Source organism: Ursus arctos, unplaced genomic scaffold (genome assembly GCF_023065955.2).
Source record: "Ursus arctos isolate Adak ecotype North America unplaced genomic scaffold, UrsArc2.0 scaffold_13, whole genome shotgun sequence".
NCBI lineage: Eukaryota > Metazoa > Chordata > Mammalia > Carnivora > Ursidae > Ursus > Ursus arctos.
The window spans coordinates 14,593,415-14,607,082 of record NW_026622797.1 but is presented as its reverse complement, the minus strand read 5'-3'; the positions used below and the strand labels follow the sequence as shown (position 1 = coordinate 14,607,082).

The following is a 13,668-nucleotide window of genomic DNA, read 5'->3' as shown; positions in this document are numbered from 1 at the left end:
GATATTTTTCTTAAGTGAGTGGGGAAACCTCTTGACATTTTATAGAGAGCCTTACGTATTGAATGGTGAATGCTAATGTTCTTTGTGCAGAAAGAATTTCAGAACTCTTATATACGAACATTAACAACACATCACTTTTCATTTGTTTATGAGTTAAAATAGATATTTTCTGTAACCACATCTTAAGGAAATATTCAAACTTTCATCCAGCTATACTCCTGTATGGTTGTCAGCTCCATGAAACTCTATTTCTGTGGAACTCAACCTTTGCACTAGAAATTGGATTAGCATTTTCCCTTAAAACACAATTATTGGCTGGGTAATAAATAATTGTGGGCAATTTCAAATGGGATTATTATTTATGAGATTAGGGATGATCGCTGAGCTAAGGATTTTGTTCCCAGAGCATGTGACGTACTCTGCCTTTGGCGCTTGCTGCCTTTGGGTGGAGTTCGCAAGGATTCCGTTCTCTGTTGGGTGTCTGGGCTCTGGGATCAGACCGCCTGATTCCCTGACTCCACTGTTGCTTGATTGTATGACTTTGGTGAGCCCCTTACCCCCCTGTACCTTGGTTACCTCATTTCTAAAACAACTGCAGTTATAATAATACTGCTTGGGGTAGTTTGAGGGTTAAGTGGATCAATGACACGTAGTGCTTGCCACAACCATTAGTGTCCTGTGAAACCCTTGCTTGCCTGTTCTCCCAGCTCCCCTTATCTTGTTAGGCCCGGGGCCGTGCTGGTCTTCCAGAAATCCAGGGTGTGGTTCGAACTTTGGGCAGAACCTTGAACCGGCAGCTGAAACTGTCCCTAGCTCATTTGGTGGAGCTGCTTTCAGGGGTATGTATCACCAGTCATTTTTTGGAAGGAGTTTTCTTTTCCATCTCTTAGGGAAGAATATTATCTGTCTCTGTTTATTAACTAGAAGACACACAATCAATACAAACAAAAATTACACTCATTAAATGGATAATATGAGGCAAGAGGTAGATGAAGTTTTCAGATGAGCATTGTAAAGGAGCTAGAGTCTTTGGATTGACTTTTCTCATCCAGAAAATAATTTTTAGTTTGCTTAAAGTACTTAAAATTGCTTAAAGAATTTGCCCAGAAAATACGTGTGACATGGCTTGATGGGTTACTCAAACCTGGCCCAAGTCTCAGTTAACTTGAGCTTTTATAAAAAGGAGATTCAGGATTTATCCTTGCTAGACTCTACCATTTTAGATCAACTTGTACATTTTTTTTTTAAGAATGTCTATTTGCTGCCATGGAAAATAAATAGAGATCATATTAAAATTCAAACACAAACTTTATCATAGAGAGTGGAAATACCCATAGGTAAGTTCTGGTCCTAGGCACAAACCACCACTAACTTATGCTTAAATAACAAATATAACTTACGTTCATATTTGTATTTGAAGCAGAGAGAAATACACAAGAACCCACAATCAGGTTGATATATCTATTGATACATAGGCATCAACAATTGGTTTCTCATTATCTTGATACATTATTCTATTATTGCAACAGATTCAACTATGCCTCTTGCAAAGTTGTTCTTAATTTTTTGTTCATGAACTTATTCAGTAAGTATTTATTAGATACATTCTTTGTGCAAAGTACCATACCAGGTGTTTTGGTGATAATAAAAAAATATTTTAGATATAGCTTACCTACTTTTGAAAATTTTACAGCCTAGTTGAGAAGGCAAGACACACAGTATGGGACATATAATTTTACTCATTCCCTAAATGACTGTCAAATGCATACTATTTGTCTGTACTTTGTTGGAAATTGGAAAGCAAAGGTGACTGTAATAGGATCTCTTTCCTGGAGATTCACAGTGAATACATTATGATGATGATGACCATTCCAGAATAGTTATATATATGATATTCTAGGAGCGCATGTTGATTCTATTGAGAAATTCAGCAGCTGCTATCTGAGTGGACATTTTCCCTCGGGAGATTTTGCCTTTTGGCCAAGTTAGGAAGCCGTGTGGGCAAAGGTCCAGAGATGGACTAGCTTGGTCGGGGAAGGGCAACGCATAAAACTAACTGTCACAGGGAAGGATAAGGCTGGAACTGGGACAATGGCCCCAGGCCACAGTGGCTGTGCTGTGGAGTCTGCATTTCTCCTGTAGGCTGGGAGTTCTTAGTCTGAAGTCTTTTGGGGAGACCATTCATGGACTTCAGAGGCCAGTAAATACCCTAAGTTTATAAGGGAAATCTGTGTTTCTGTAAATAAGGGTATTTTCCTGTCGTCCACCATCCAAAAAAGATTAAGAAGCCTTACCATAGACATGGAGGAGACATGAAGGATTTCTAGTAGGGGTCCATTTTGCAGGGTAGGGCCGTCACTCCTGCTGTAGTGTGGAGGGTGGGTTTGTGATATGGGAGTGTGCTGGCGTGGAGTTGGGATGGTTTTCGCCAAGTCCGTAATTCGTTCGAATGGCAAATATTTATTAATGACTTTACTGTGTGTCTGGCCGCCAAACATGAGCTGGCCGACCATGATAAGTAAGGTGGCCACGGTCTCTGCCGTGGTGGAGGTTATGGTGCATGGGGTAAGATAGATAATTAAACAGAGCGTAACAATTGCTGGTTCATAGCATCGAAATTTATTTATGGACTGGTTTATTCAACCATCATTTCTATAGTAGGCTCTCTTCGAGGTGCTGGGGAAAGCTTACATTTCAGTGGGGGAAGACACATAATAATGTAAAATTTGGTTTGATGTCAGTGATAAGTACCATAAAGGAATAAACTAGTGTAAGAGCGTGGAAGTCATAGAAAGACTAGGTTAGCAAGGTCAGAAATGGCACTTGATAAAATGAGGACCTGCATGGAGTTGGGAGCAAGTCAGTGAGAAGGGCTCCGAGACCTGGAGGTGTTTGGCATTTGTGGGACAGCTGCGATTCAGCATTTGGAACTTGGTGATCAGGGAGGGAGTGTGAGGAGTCCCTGTTGGAGTGACAGGCAAGATACTGATCATGCTGGGTTTTTTGAATTTTATTCTTGATGTGGTAGGAAGCTGCCAAGGGTTTTAAACAGGGGGTGTGACCCTGACTCTGTGTGTGTTTAATATACCACCAAGCAGTTAACTCAGTTCTGACACCGTGTACCTGGAGTTAGCATCAGACCCTATAGGTTAAGGGCTCAGTCCTATAAGACTACCCCTACTTCAGATGCCAATCACAAGCCCAGGTTTTTACCTTTGCTTATAACTATAAACTAGCTATAAATCAGAGGTTCCCATGAACCCCTGGTTGGGTTCGATTAAATTGCTAGAGTTGCTCTTGGAACTCAGAGAAACATCTTACTTACTAGATCACCAGTTTATTGTAAAGGGATATAAGTCAGGAATGGCCAGGTGGAAGAGATGGTTAGGGCAAAGCATGGGGAAGGGGTGTGAGGCTTCCATGTCCTCCCCAGATACCCACTTTCCCAGCAACTCCACATGTTCCAACCCAGAAGTTCTCTGAACCCTGTCCTTTTGGGCTTTTATGGAGGCTTCATTGTAAGTGCGATTGATTAAATTGTTGGCCAGAGGTGATTGATTCAGCCTCCAGCCCCTCTCCCCTGGAGGTGGGAGGTGGGATGGCAGGGGACTGAAAGTTCCAACTCTCTAGTTTAGATGGTTTCCCTGGCAACCAGCCCTCCTAGTTAGGTGGGGTCCAAAGTCATCTCATTAACATATAAGAGACACCTTTGTTGCTCTCCTATCCCTTAGGAAATTCCAAGGGTTTTAGAAGCTCTGTGCAAGAACTGGGACAAAGACCAAATACATATTTCTTATTAGAAATCACAGTATCGCAGGGAGTGAAAAGACAGCTACTTCACTAGGGAGAGTCCAGGGTGTGTGTAATCTAGCTCCTGGAGGTCAGCAAAGCTCCCTGGAGAAAATTAAGTTCATGTTGTGACTGCCGGGTAAATAGGAGTTATTCAGGGGCCAGGCAGAGGGAAGGGCATGCTTGAGTGCCTTGGTTGGATCCCAGGGCCCTAGGGCCAAAATGGTAATTCAGGAATAGAAACAGACTTTTTGGGAAAGATACTGAATTTAGTTTTATGCACAGTAAGTTTGTGGATTCTTTGGGTCATTCTAGAGGAGCTGCAAAGTGGATAATTTGAATCTACATCTGAAGTCCGGGAGAGGGATATAGGATGGCCCTTGAGTGTGGTCACACACATGGCTAAGATTCCCACAAAGAAAATGTCACCTAAGGATGACAGAGGGCTGAGGGCAGAACCCTGAGGAACACTGACATTTAGGAGCCTGGTAGAGGAAGAAAATACTGCAAAAGAAACAGGAGTAGAGTAGTTACCAGAGAGATTATAATCCAGTGAGTAACTAGGTGTTGAGAGAAGTGGTAAAGACTTGAAGTGCCGTAGGAATTCCAAGTTGAACCAGTATGAGTTGGAATACTTAGGATAAGCCTTACGGAAGATGGGGAACTAAAGCTTAGTTTTCTGTGATAGATGAGATGTGATGGCTGATGGGAAGCAGGGACTGCAGAGAATGTAGTATGAGCAATTTCTCGGAGATGAAGTTGATAAAATTTTGCTCAGGGAGCTATAGAGAGACCAATACTGGTTGGAGCAGGGAATTCAAGAATTTGAGCTTAATTCTATATCAATGATTTAAAAATTTTATTTTCCTGGTTTATCAGTCCCCTAGAATTATAGGCACAAGTCTGAGAGTTCATTTGTAAGTGTTTTCTAGAAAAGAGAGTTTCAGAGTCTTTCCTATATTATCAAACAGGTCCCTGACACCCCAGAAAAGGTAATGACCCTCAGATATATGTAATGAGAATTAATGGAAAGATGGAAGTTGTACTTTATGACCATTCTTTTGACAGTGGTGCGCAGACTGTGTTTGAGGATTTGTGAGAGGCACGAGACTACTTTTAGAATTCAGATGTAGGGTTATTCATGTCTTAGGCAAGAATGACAAAAACAAGGAATGCAAAGGAAGGTAGGCATAGTGTTTTGAAGAAATAACTGATATAATTTGGTGATGGATTAGATGGAAGAGGTACATTTAGCAAATGTTTATCAAGGACCTAAATGTGTGTCAGTTAAAATTGGGAGCAAATGAGATGTGATCCCTGCCTCCCTAGAATTTACTGTTTATTAGGGGGAGCATATATTTGTCAATAATCACTCAGTATAGGACTGGAAATTGTGGTAAGTGCCATCAAGAAAAAGTGTAAGGCATTTTGGGTGCACATAACTTTGGGGATTTGATTTGGGGATTACAGTCTCATGAGGTTATCCCACTGGCACTTAATTACCCCACATCTCTAGGGAGTGGATATCTGTTGGTTCTTTTCATTTAGCTTTGCAAAAATGTTTCTTCTAGAAACCAAGGCTTTAAAATTTTGTTTAAAAATTCTTGACTCATCAGGTGAATAATGCCTTTGGATTGGCTGGTACCATGGTTTATGGTTGGAAAACCAAGAGTACTTTATTATGTTGAGCTTCAAACTCTTCCTTTGATTAATGAAAATCCTCTTCATAAATGTACTTTGTTATGCCCTGTTATGACTTGGTCTAAGAGAGTCCACTTTCTGGACACAATACGAATGCCTTCAGACTTCTCTCTTCATCATATTGAATATATAATATCAGTGGGGCACCCATTGGGAAATATTTAGTAGCCACGGGATGGAATGAAAAGGGAACTTAATCTAGTCAGTTGAGTTTCCAGTTTCCATAGGTGCAGTAGTGTTTTCTCTTACCTGATCTCTCATGCTTCTGCCCTTCTTTTCTCTGCCATCACTCTGTTCCTAAGCACTTGTGTGCCTCAGAGCTGCAATGTATTCAGTCACTGACAAAACATTCCTCCATTTTTCGCTTAAAGCTTCCACCTTACTTCTTTTTAGAGAATCTTTAAACATACCTGTAAGGCTGAAGAACATCTGACTTGGTAAACTAGTCAACTTCTTATATGAGTATTGTGAGAATGTGCCCAAGACGAGAAACTATAGAGGTTTGGTGACAATTCAGTGAGAAAGGGATAAGAATTTTATAAAGAGAGAGATGTTTTAGCAAATGGCTAAAGAATTAGTTAGATTTTCACCTAGAATAAAGAGATAAGGGAACCTGATGATGTTCAGGTCATGAGAATGAGAATAGTTAATTTTGGTTCTGTGAAAGTAAGGAGAAGCCAAAGGGCCTCTGAAGCTGACCAAGAGGAAGAAAGATTGCCCTAAACATGGTATAAGCATTTCCTACTAAAAAAGTGTGAAGCCAAAGTGCCATGTTTTTGACAGATGCTGTTGGGCAAGGCCAGGGAGAGGGAAGCTGGAAGAGATGAGTCTGGGACCTCTAATGAGTCTCATCCCTGGGGTCTGATCTAACCACAGGTTGGTGCCTGGCCTACCCTTGTGGCTTGGTCTGAGTCCAGGCACAGACACCTCCCACTCTGTTCCTTTCCACTACAGATCATGAGGCCAAGTTAGTCTGCATACTGGGGACACAGATCTCTGTCTGGAGGCAGTTGTACCAAATTATCTTGGCCTAATGGATATTCCAGAAAACCTGAACATATTTCAAGGTGCCACAGGGCTTTGCAGACCATGAGAAGACCTCATTTGCCTTTTAGGTTGATCTGGATTATATTTTTCATGCCATCCCTGTTTAGGAGCATTCATAGAGCAGGGTTGGGCCAAAATGATAACTGATAATGTTACATTTATGATTTTCCAAGTTAGATAAAAAAGTTCCTTTATGGAGAGGAAATATGGCCTGTGTAATTTCCTCTCTTCTTTTTTGGAAACCTGGTTTTATGCTCTATGTCTGTAGTACATTTTCAGTATTTCAGGAACATCTCAAAGATAAGGTATAGATGGAAGGCATTTTGTTGATAGCATACCTCTGTGCTAGAGCTGGGGAAAATGAGCTTTTGCTATTAAACTTTTTACCAGTACTTTTAAAAACAGTATTTGCATATTCCATTTATATTGTAACAATGATTACTTCGTTGATTCAGTCATTGATTAATTCATTTGATATCAGTAGTTTTTGAGTCTCTATTTTGGATGAGGCACTATGCTGTAAACAATTGGGGTTCCAAAGATGAATAAGACACGAGCAACTTAGCAGCAGTGAAGACACAGGAATATATAACTGAAGGGGTAAGAATGTAGCAAGTAGTAGAAGTAAAGAAAAACCAGCTATTGAGTTCCGAACAGGAATAAGTTATTACCAGGGTAGGGATTAGGAATGGTTGGTAAGAGAGGTGACCTTAAGATGCAGTGATTGCCTCAAACCCATTTGGATGGCTGTTATTAAAAAAACAAACAAAACAAAATAGAAGAAAAATGTTATGTTGGGAAGGATGCAGAGAAATTGGAACCCTTGTGTATTGTTGGTGGGAATGTAAAATAGTGCAGTCACTATGAAAAACAATACAGCAGTTCTTCATAAAATTAAAAATAGAACTACTCTATGATCCAGCAGTCCCACTTCTGAGTGTGTATCCAAATGAATCGAAAGCAGGCATTTGCAGAGATATTTGAACATCTGTGTTAATAGCATTATTCAAAATATGGAAGCAGCCCAAATGTCCGTTGTCCATTGGTGGGTGAATGGATAAACAGAATATGGTATATATGTATAATGGAATATTAAAAAGAAAAGGAAATTCTGACACATACTACAACATGGCTGAACATTGAGAACATTATGCCAAGTGAAATAAACCATTTACAAAAAGACAACTAGTATATCATTCCACTTATATGAATTATCTAGAGTAGTCAGATGCATAGAGATTGAAAGTAGATGGTGGTTGGCATGGCCTGGGAGGAGGAGGAAATGGGGAGTTATTTAATGGGTGTGAAGTTTCAGTTTTGTGAGATGGAAAAGCTCTGGAGATTGGTTACCATTGATGTGAATAACTTAACATTATTGAACTCTACACTAAAAAAATTGCTAAGATGATAAATTTTATGTATTTATCCTACCACAGTTTTAAAATTTGCAGTATTTTATTATGCAGGGATGGGTGGAAGATGCTTGATACTTTGGAACTTTTGTCCATGCATATATTATTCACTCCTTCCTTCCTTCATTCAGCAAACGTGTATAGAATGTTTGCTGCGGGCTGTGCCCTGAGCTGGGTATTGAGGCTGCAGTACTTAAGATTTATAAGGCCTCGAAACTGTCAGTGTCCAGCTTGCTAACCACACTGCGAAAGGCACTAAGCTTCTATAGTTAAATATTCACAGCTGCTTCCTACTGACTTGAATCATGCATAAGATGTTAGTAAATGAACAGTACAAAGATTTGAGGTTGATTGGGGAGAGGGGAGTTCAACAGCATTGTAGTGAAATGGAAGAGGATAGGCAGAAGAATATGACCTGGAACTGAAAACTGCAAGCCAGTGCTCTCTAAAGATAAAATAAAGAATTTCCATCTGAGGCTTCCAAACTAAGAGCTGTGTCATTTAGATTGGAAAAAATGGGCCAAGTCAGATGCGCTCAACGCAAGGAGCCAGTATTTTGTGAGTATTATGGCAAGTATTATTTGAGAAGCACTGCCACAAAATTGTGGACAATATCAATGAGTAGTCAGGGCAGGAAAGGGTCATAAAATTTGTGCTGAAAGGAAAGACAGGGCTTGTGAAAGGGAGGGCCAGTGAAAGAGTCAGTGTGGTCTGGTTATTTGGGTGGGGAGTAGAAGCAGGAAGCATGAGTTTCTTTAATCAGAGACCCTGGAAGCTCTTTCTTCAGTTCATTTTATTTCATCCTCAGTTGCTTTTTTCAAAATTTATTTTTTATTATTTTTTAAAGATTTTATTTATTTATTTGAGAGAGAGAGAGAGAGAGAGAGAGAATCAGTAGGGGGAGGGACAAAGGAAAAAGCAGACTCCATGCTGAGTGAGGAGCCTGACAGTGGGGCTGGATCCCAGGATCCTGAGATTATGACCTGAGCCTAAGTCAGAGCCTGAGCCACCCAGGTGTCCCAGGTTTTTTGTTTTTTTCTTTTTTTGGTATCTTATAGGAGCCTTCACTCCATCTATCCTTCCAATATCTTTCAACTTTTCTTTTTTTTTCCATATATACTCTAGAACATTCTATGAGTTCATTTAAATATATTATTGAGTGCCAGCTACATACGAGGCACTGTGCTGGGCTCCGACCATACACCCTCAATACTCTTCCACTGCTTTTGTTCAGTTGCACATGCCTAGCAAATCCTGTATTGATCTGAGTTCTGATCTGATACCTGTTTAAATGAGAGATGCAAACTTCATCTCATCTGTTCCTTTTCTTAGCTCTTTTCCCTCTGTCTTCTTCAAGGTATCTTTGTTGAGGCTGTTCCTTCTATCCGTGTCTTTAATCCCAACTGCTATACTTCCCTTGACTTTTTCTGTTCTGCCCTTCTCTGTACCCCCAACTCTTCCCTCTCGAATGTCCATTCCCTTCAGTCTAGATGGGGCTTAGCTTCCATTCTGAAAGTCCTTTTTTTTTTTAATCTTTATATTCTTTAGCGACCACACCACCCCATCTCTTTCTCTGCCCATTCTCCAGTTCTCGAAGGAATGGTCTTCACTCACTTTCATTTCATTTCATCTTACTCCATTCTCTTTTCTACCCACCGGCTTTTGGCTTATGCTTGTACACCTCTATCAAAACTCCTTGCTAAGGGTCCTCTTTGTCAAATCCTACTTCATTTCATCAGTCCTTGCTTTATTGGACTTCTCTGCTCCATTTGGCACTGTCAATCCCTCTTTCTTCTGAAAGCTTTCTACTTTTTACTTCTCCATTTCCTTGGTTCTCCCAGAACTTACTGTTAATTCTCAGGTTTCGTTCTGGGATATGCTTCCTGTATGGACTTCTAAAGGTTGGAGTAATTGTCTCTGTTTCTCTGCTCTTATTGTACATGCTCTTCCAGAGGAGTATTGTATATTGAATGGCACCCTGAAGTTATAGTCAAGTTATAAAAACTGATCTCGAGGGTTACGTGGTAACAATCACGTAAAAATTTGAATTGTTATCTGTCTATACATGTTCTGTGTTGTTCGTCAGTTCATTTGAGTTTCAAATTCCCCAACTGCTTTATACCTTGTCTCTATTTCCTAAAGATCCTTAGTGTGTCTAGAATTGGAATGAGCGTTGGTCTCTAATGGTTCTGCATTAATTGTGAATACCTGAAAAAAAAAAGAATAATCTATTAAAAACCAGTTAATTTCATTTTGTCATTTTCTAGATAATATATTCTGGTGTAGGCAGTCCGTTTCTTAAGCAAGTTTGCAATAAACAATTTCCCCTCAAGGTTAATATAATAGGCAAACACCTTTTGCTATAACAGCCGGCAAGAGGTAATGAAAGATTAGCTTGCATTATGATTCATTATTTCAAAATGTCAGAATAAAGTGGATCTGCTGCATCCCCCAAGCCTCTTATTCTTTAGAAGAGCTTACATGTTTTGCTTTTCTAATGTTAATAGATTCACTGTTTTTATTTTCTCCTATTTTTTTTTTTTCCAGGCCAAATTCAGACAATCGGCGCCAGGGTGGCAGAGAGAGATTGGCCAGTACCAGTGACAAAGGAAGCATGGCCATGGAATCTGCCAAGGAGACCCGCTACTGTGCAGTGTGCAATGACTATGCCTCAGGCTACCATTATGGAGTCTGGTCCTGTGAAGGCTGTAAGGCTTTCTTCAAGAGAAGTATTCAAGGTAATAGTGTGTTGAAAACAACTAATTCCATTTTTAATCCTGAGGGGAAACAACTGAAGAAGAAAAGCATATGAGCAGCCTTTTGTAGAAGAAAGCAGTGTAATACCTGGTAGGTCTACTAGCATGTCTGGTAGGAACATGGAGGAAAAAAAGTTCTCAGGAGAAAGAGTTGACAAAGACCAGGGCAGTTGTGGCTGAGTAATTTTGCTTCCTCCGTTGGCAAGATCCAGGCAGTCTTGAGCAACTCTACAGGAAGGGGACTTTAACAGCTGGGTCTTGAGAGGTCTGTGCCCTGATTAGGGGATGGCAGGTGGATATTCATGTATTGCAGGCAACTAGGCTTATATGATACAGTGTAATATGAGTTGTCTATACATATTACCTTTCCACCTTGGCTGTGTCCCGATATGTATTCTGTTCTCATCTTTGCTTCAGAGTATCAGTTCTTTGCACCAATTCTAACTTGACTTGTTCTTCTCTTGCTCTTCTTCCATCTCTTTGTTGTCTCAGTGGATGATATGACTTTTTGCTAAAATAAGAAGACACAGTAGCTGGTGACCTGTAATAGGGGACATGTTATCATTATAAGTGGTTAGTAAGTATTTACTTGTAACATTTCATTCACCTGTGTGCCTTGATCCTCTTTTGTATTGGCTTACTAAGTGCAGCTTCTCCCTTCTACCAGCTCCAATTTATTTGCTCCAAGAATGTCTGTATTGTTGCATTTTAGAGGATGCCCTGGGGGAAACATCAGTCATATCTACTACTTTAAATATCTATGCTAAAGATCCCATAGCAGTCTGACAGGAGTTTAGGTTAGCTGAATTTACGTCGTCTTGGTCCATTTTATTTATTTATTTATTTATTTATTTATTTATTTATTTATTTGTCTTGGTCCATTTTAAAAGCAGTTTTTGACAGTTATTACTTTCAACATCTTTTAGAAATCTACTGTAAGATTTGCACTTTCTGTTGGATTTTTAAATAAAATTAATGATATTCTCTGATAGTAAATTTTTCTTTATATACATATATGTACACACACAAAGAAATAGAGATATAAATAAATATACACATGGATGTGTATATATACACATATATGTGTTAAAGCAACTGTCTGAATTTAGAAAAATGATATTTCTATTTGGTTTAAGTTGGCATAAGCCCTGAAAGGTCTTTCAACAGCCATCTTCATTTGTGGTATTACTTTTTATTTGCTTTTGTGTATTGTAAAATAGCATTATTTTCACTGAACATTTAATCTGGTGTTGACAAATCATCTGACAGAGGTAGATTTAGTGAACAGGTTCAGCTACAAACTTGCACAAGTCACTTATCTGAGACTGAGTTCTCTCATCTGTAAAAATGATTGAGAGCAGCACTCAGCAACATTTTTTTTTGGAAAAGATCAGTAATAACTATTTTAGGCTTTGCAGTCTTTGTTGCAACTACGCAACCCTGACATTGTGGCCTATAAGGAGCCATAGACAATATAAAGTAAGTGGGTGTGTGCCAATAAAACTTTATATACAAAAACAGATGAAAACTAACCAGAAATGACCTGTGAGCCATAATTTGATGACCCTTGATTTAATGTATAAGGGAATAGATTGTTTCTAAAACTAAAGTTTTGACAATTCGTGTTTATTAAAAACTTATTCGGTACCTATGCAAGATATTCTAAGAGAAATCAAAATATGTGTAAGATATAATCTGTAATCCCACAAAATTGGAATTTATTTGGGAAATTTATTGGGGAGGCAAAGGTACTTGTTCTTGTGATACAATTAGAGAGTAAGTCAGGATAGATAAAGTGCTATTATATGATAAACACAAGGAAAATAATAGATGAATATAAGAAAATAAATATTTTCAGTTATAAAAGTCAAATTACTAAGATTAAAGATAGAAAGGACCTTTCTTCAAGGAATAATACCAATATTCTCACAAATTATTTTCATCCTATTTGTTCAGGATTGAAGAATGTACTATGTAACTTCACATCAGACTGAGTATTGTCTCTGAGTGTTAAGCCATTAGACCAAAAAAAAAAAAAAAGGCAGAAAAAAAAAAAGAAAAATGCACTTAAAAAAATAGTGAAAGAAATGTGAGCTAATAAAAATAAATATTTTATTGCTATGGCATTATCTCAAGTTCAAATATTTAGAAAATTTCTGCTTACTCTTTGATGGTTACAATGTATATATCTTATCTCCATCTTGTGTATACAGACTAAAGAGCAGGATTTCAGTGTAGTATAAATTATTTTATGTAAAATTTTACTATTATATAAATTGCATAGAACTGCAATTTTTGCCTGACTTCAGAAACTTCTTATCATGATATGAAGTCACTTAAATAAGCTTTATTAAATGAGGTGAATATTGAGTCCACAGTTTTGGAAGAAGCATAGAAATGAGGCAGGAATATTAACTTTTAGGGATAGGGCGGGATCTTAAAAATGATTCGGTTTGTCAGTTCATTCATTTATTCATTGATTGCCTCTACTAGGCAAAGCACTGTGGAAGGCCCTGGAGATACAATTATAAGAAAGACATGGTCCTCATTCTCATAGACCTTAAAAGGTGGTGGGAGAGTTGCACAAATAAACGGACAACTAAGTGGCAGTGTGACAAGTGCCAAGATGAGGATGAGTGAAGGGTCTTACATAGGAGTCCAGACTGAGTGAAGTTGAGTTGAGTCAGGCTCCGAGAAGCTTTCCTGATTTAAAATTAAGTCTGGAGGATGAGCCAAATGAGCAGAATGAAGGAGGAGGGGATGGATGTTCATAGGAATGAGCATATGAGCAAAGACCAGGAGGTGAAAGGGAGTTTGGAGAGTCCTGTGAAGAGAAATTAACAAAATTAATTGACCATTAGATCAAACAAAGACATTCTTGGCCATGTATTTATTCTTAGATTATGTAAAAATAAAATAATTTATTTCTTTTTTACTTGAATGGCATTTCTATGTATTTGGCT

General features: G+C 38.7%; 1 protein-coding gene across 11 annotated transcripts in view; it reads left to right on the top strand.

Annotated features, from left to right (window-relative positions):
• The window catches only part of ESR1 (estrogen receptor 1), a 390,082-nt gene that overhangs the window by 151,252 nt on the left and 225,162 nt on the right, over positions 1–13,668 (top strand). For all 11 annotated transcript variants that reach the window (XM_044386430.3, XM_048226166.2, XM_048226168.2 and 8 more), the window contains one exon: positions 10,497–10,687. In XM_044386430.3, coding sequence (XP_044242365.1) covers positions 10,497–10,687 — 191 coding nt within the window. The remainder of the gene's footprint in view (positions 1–10,496; positions 10,688–13,668) is intronic.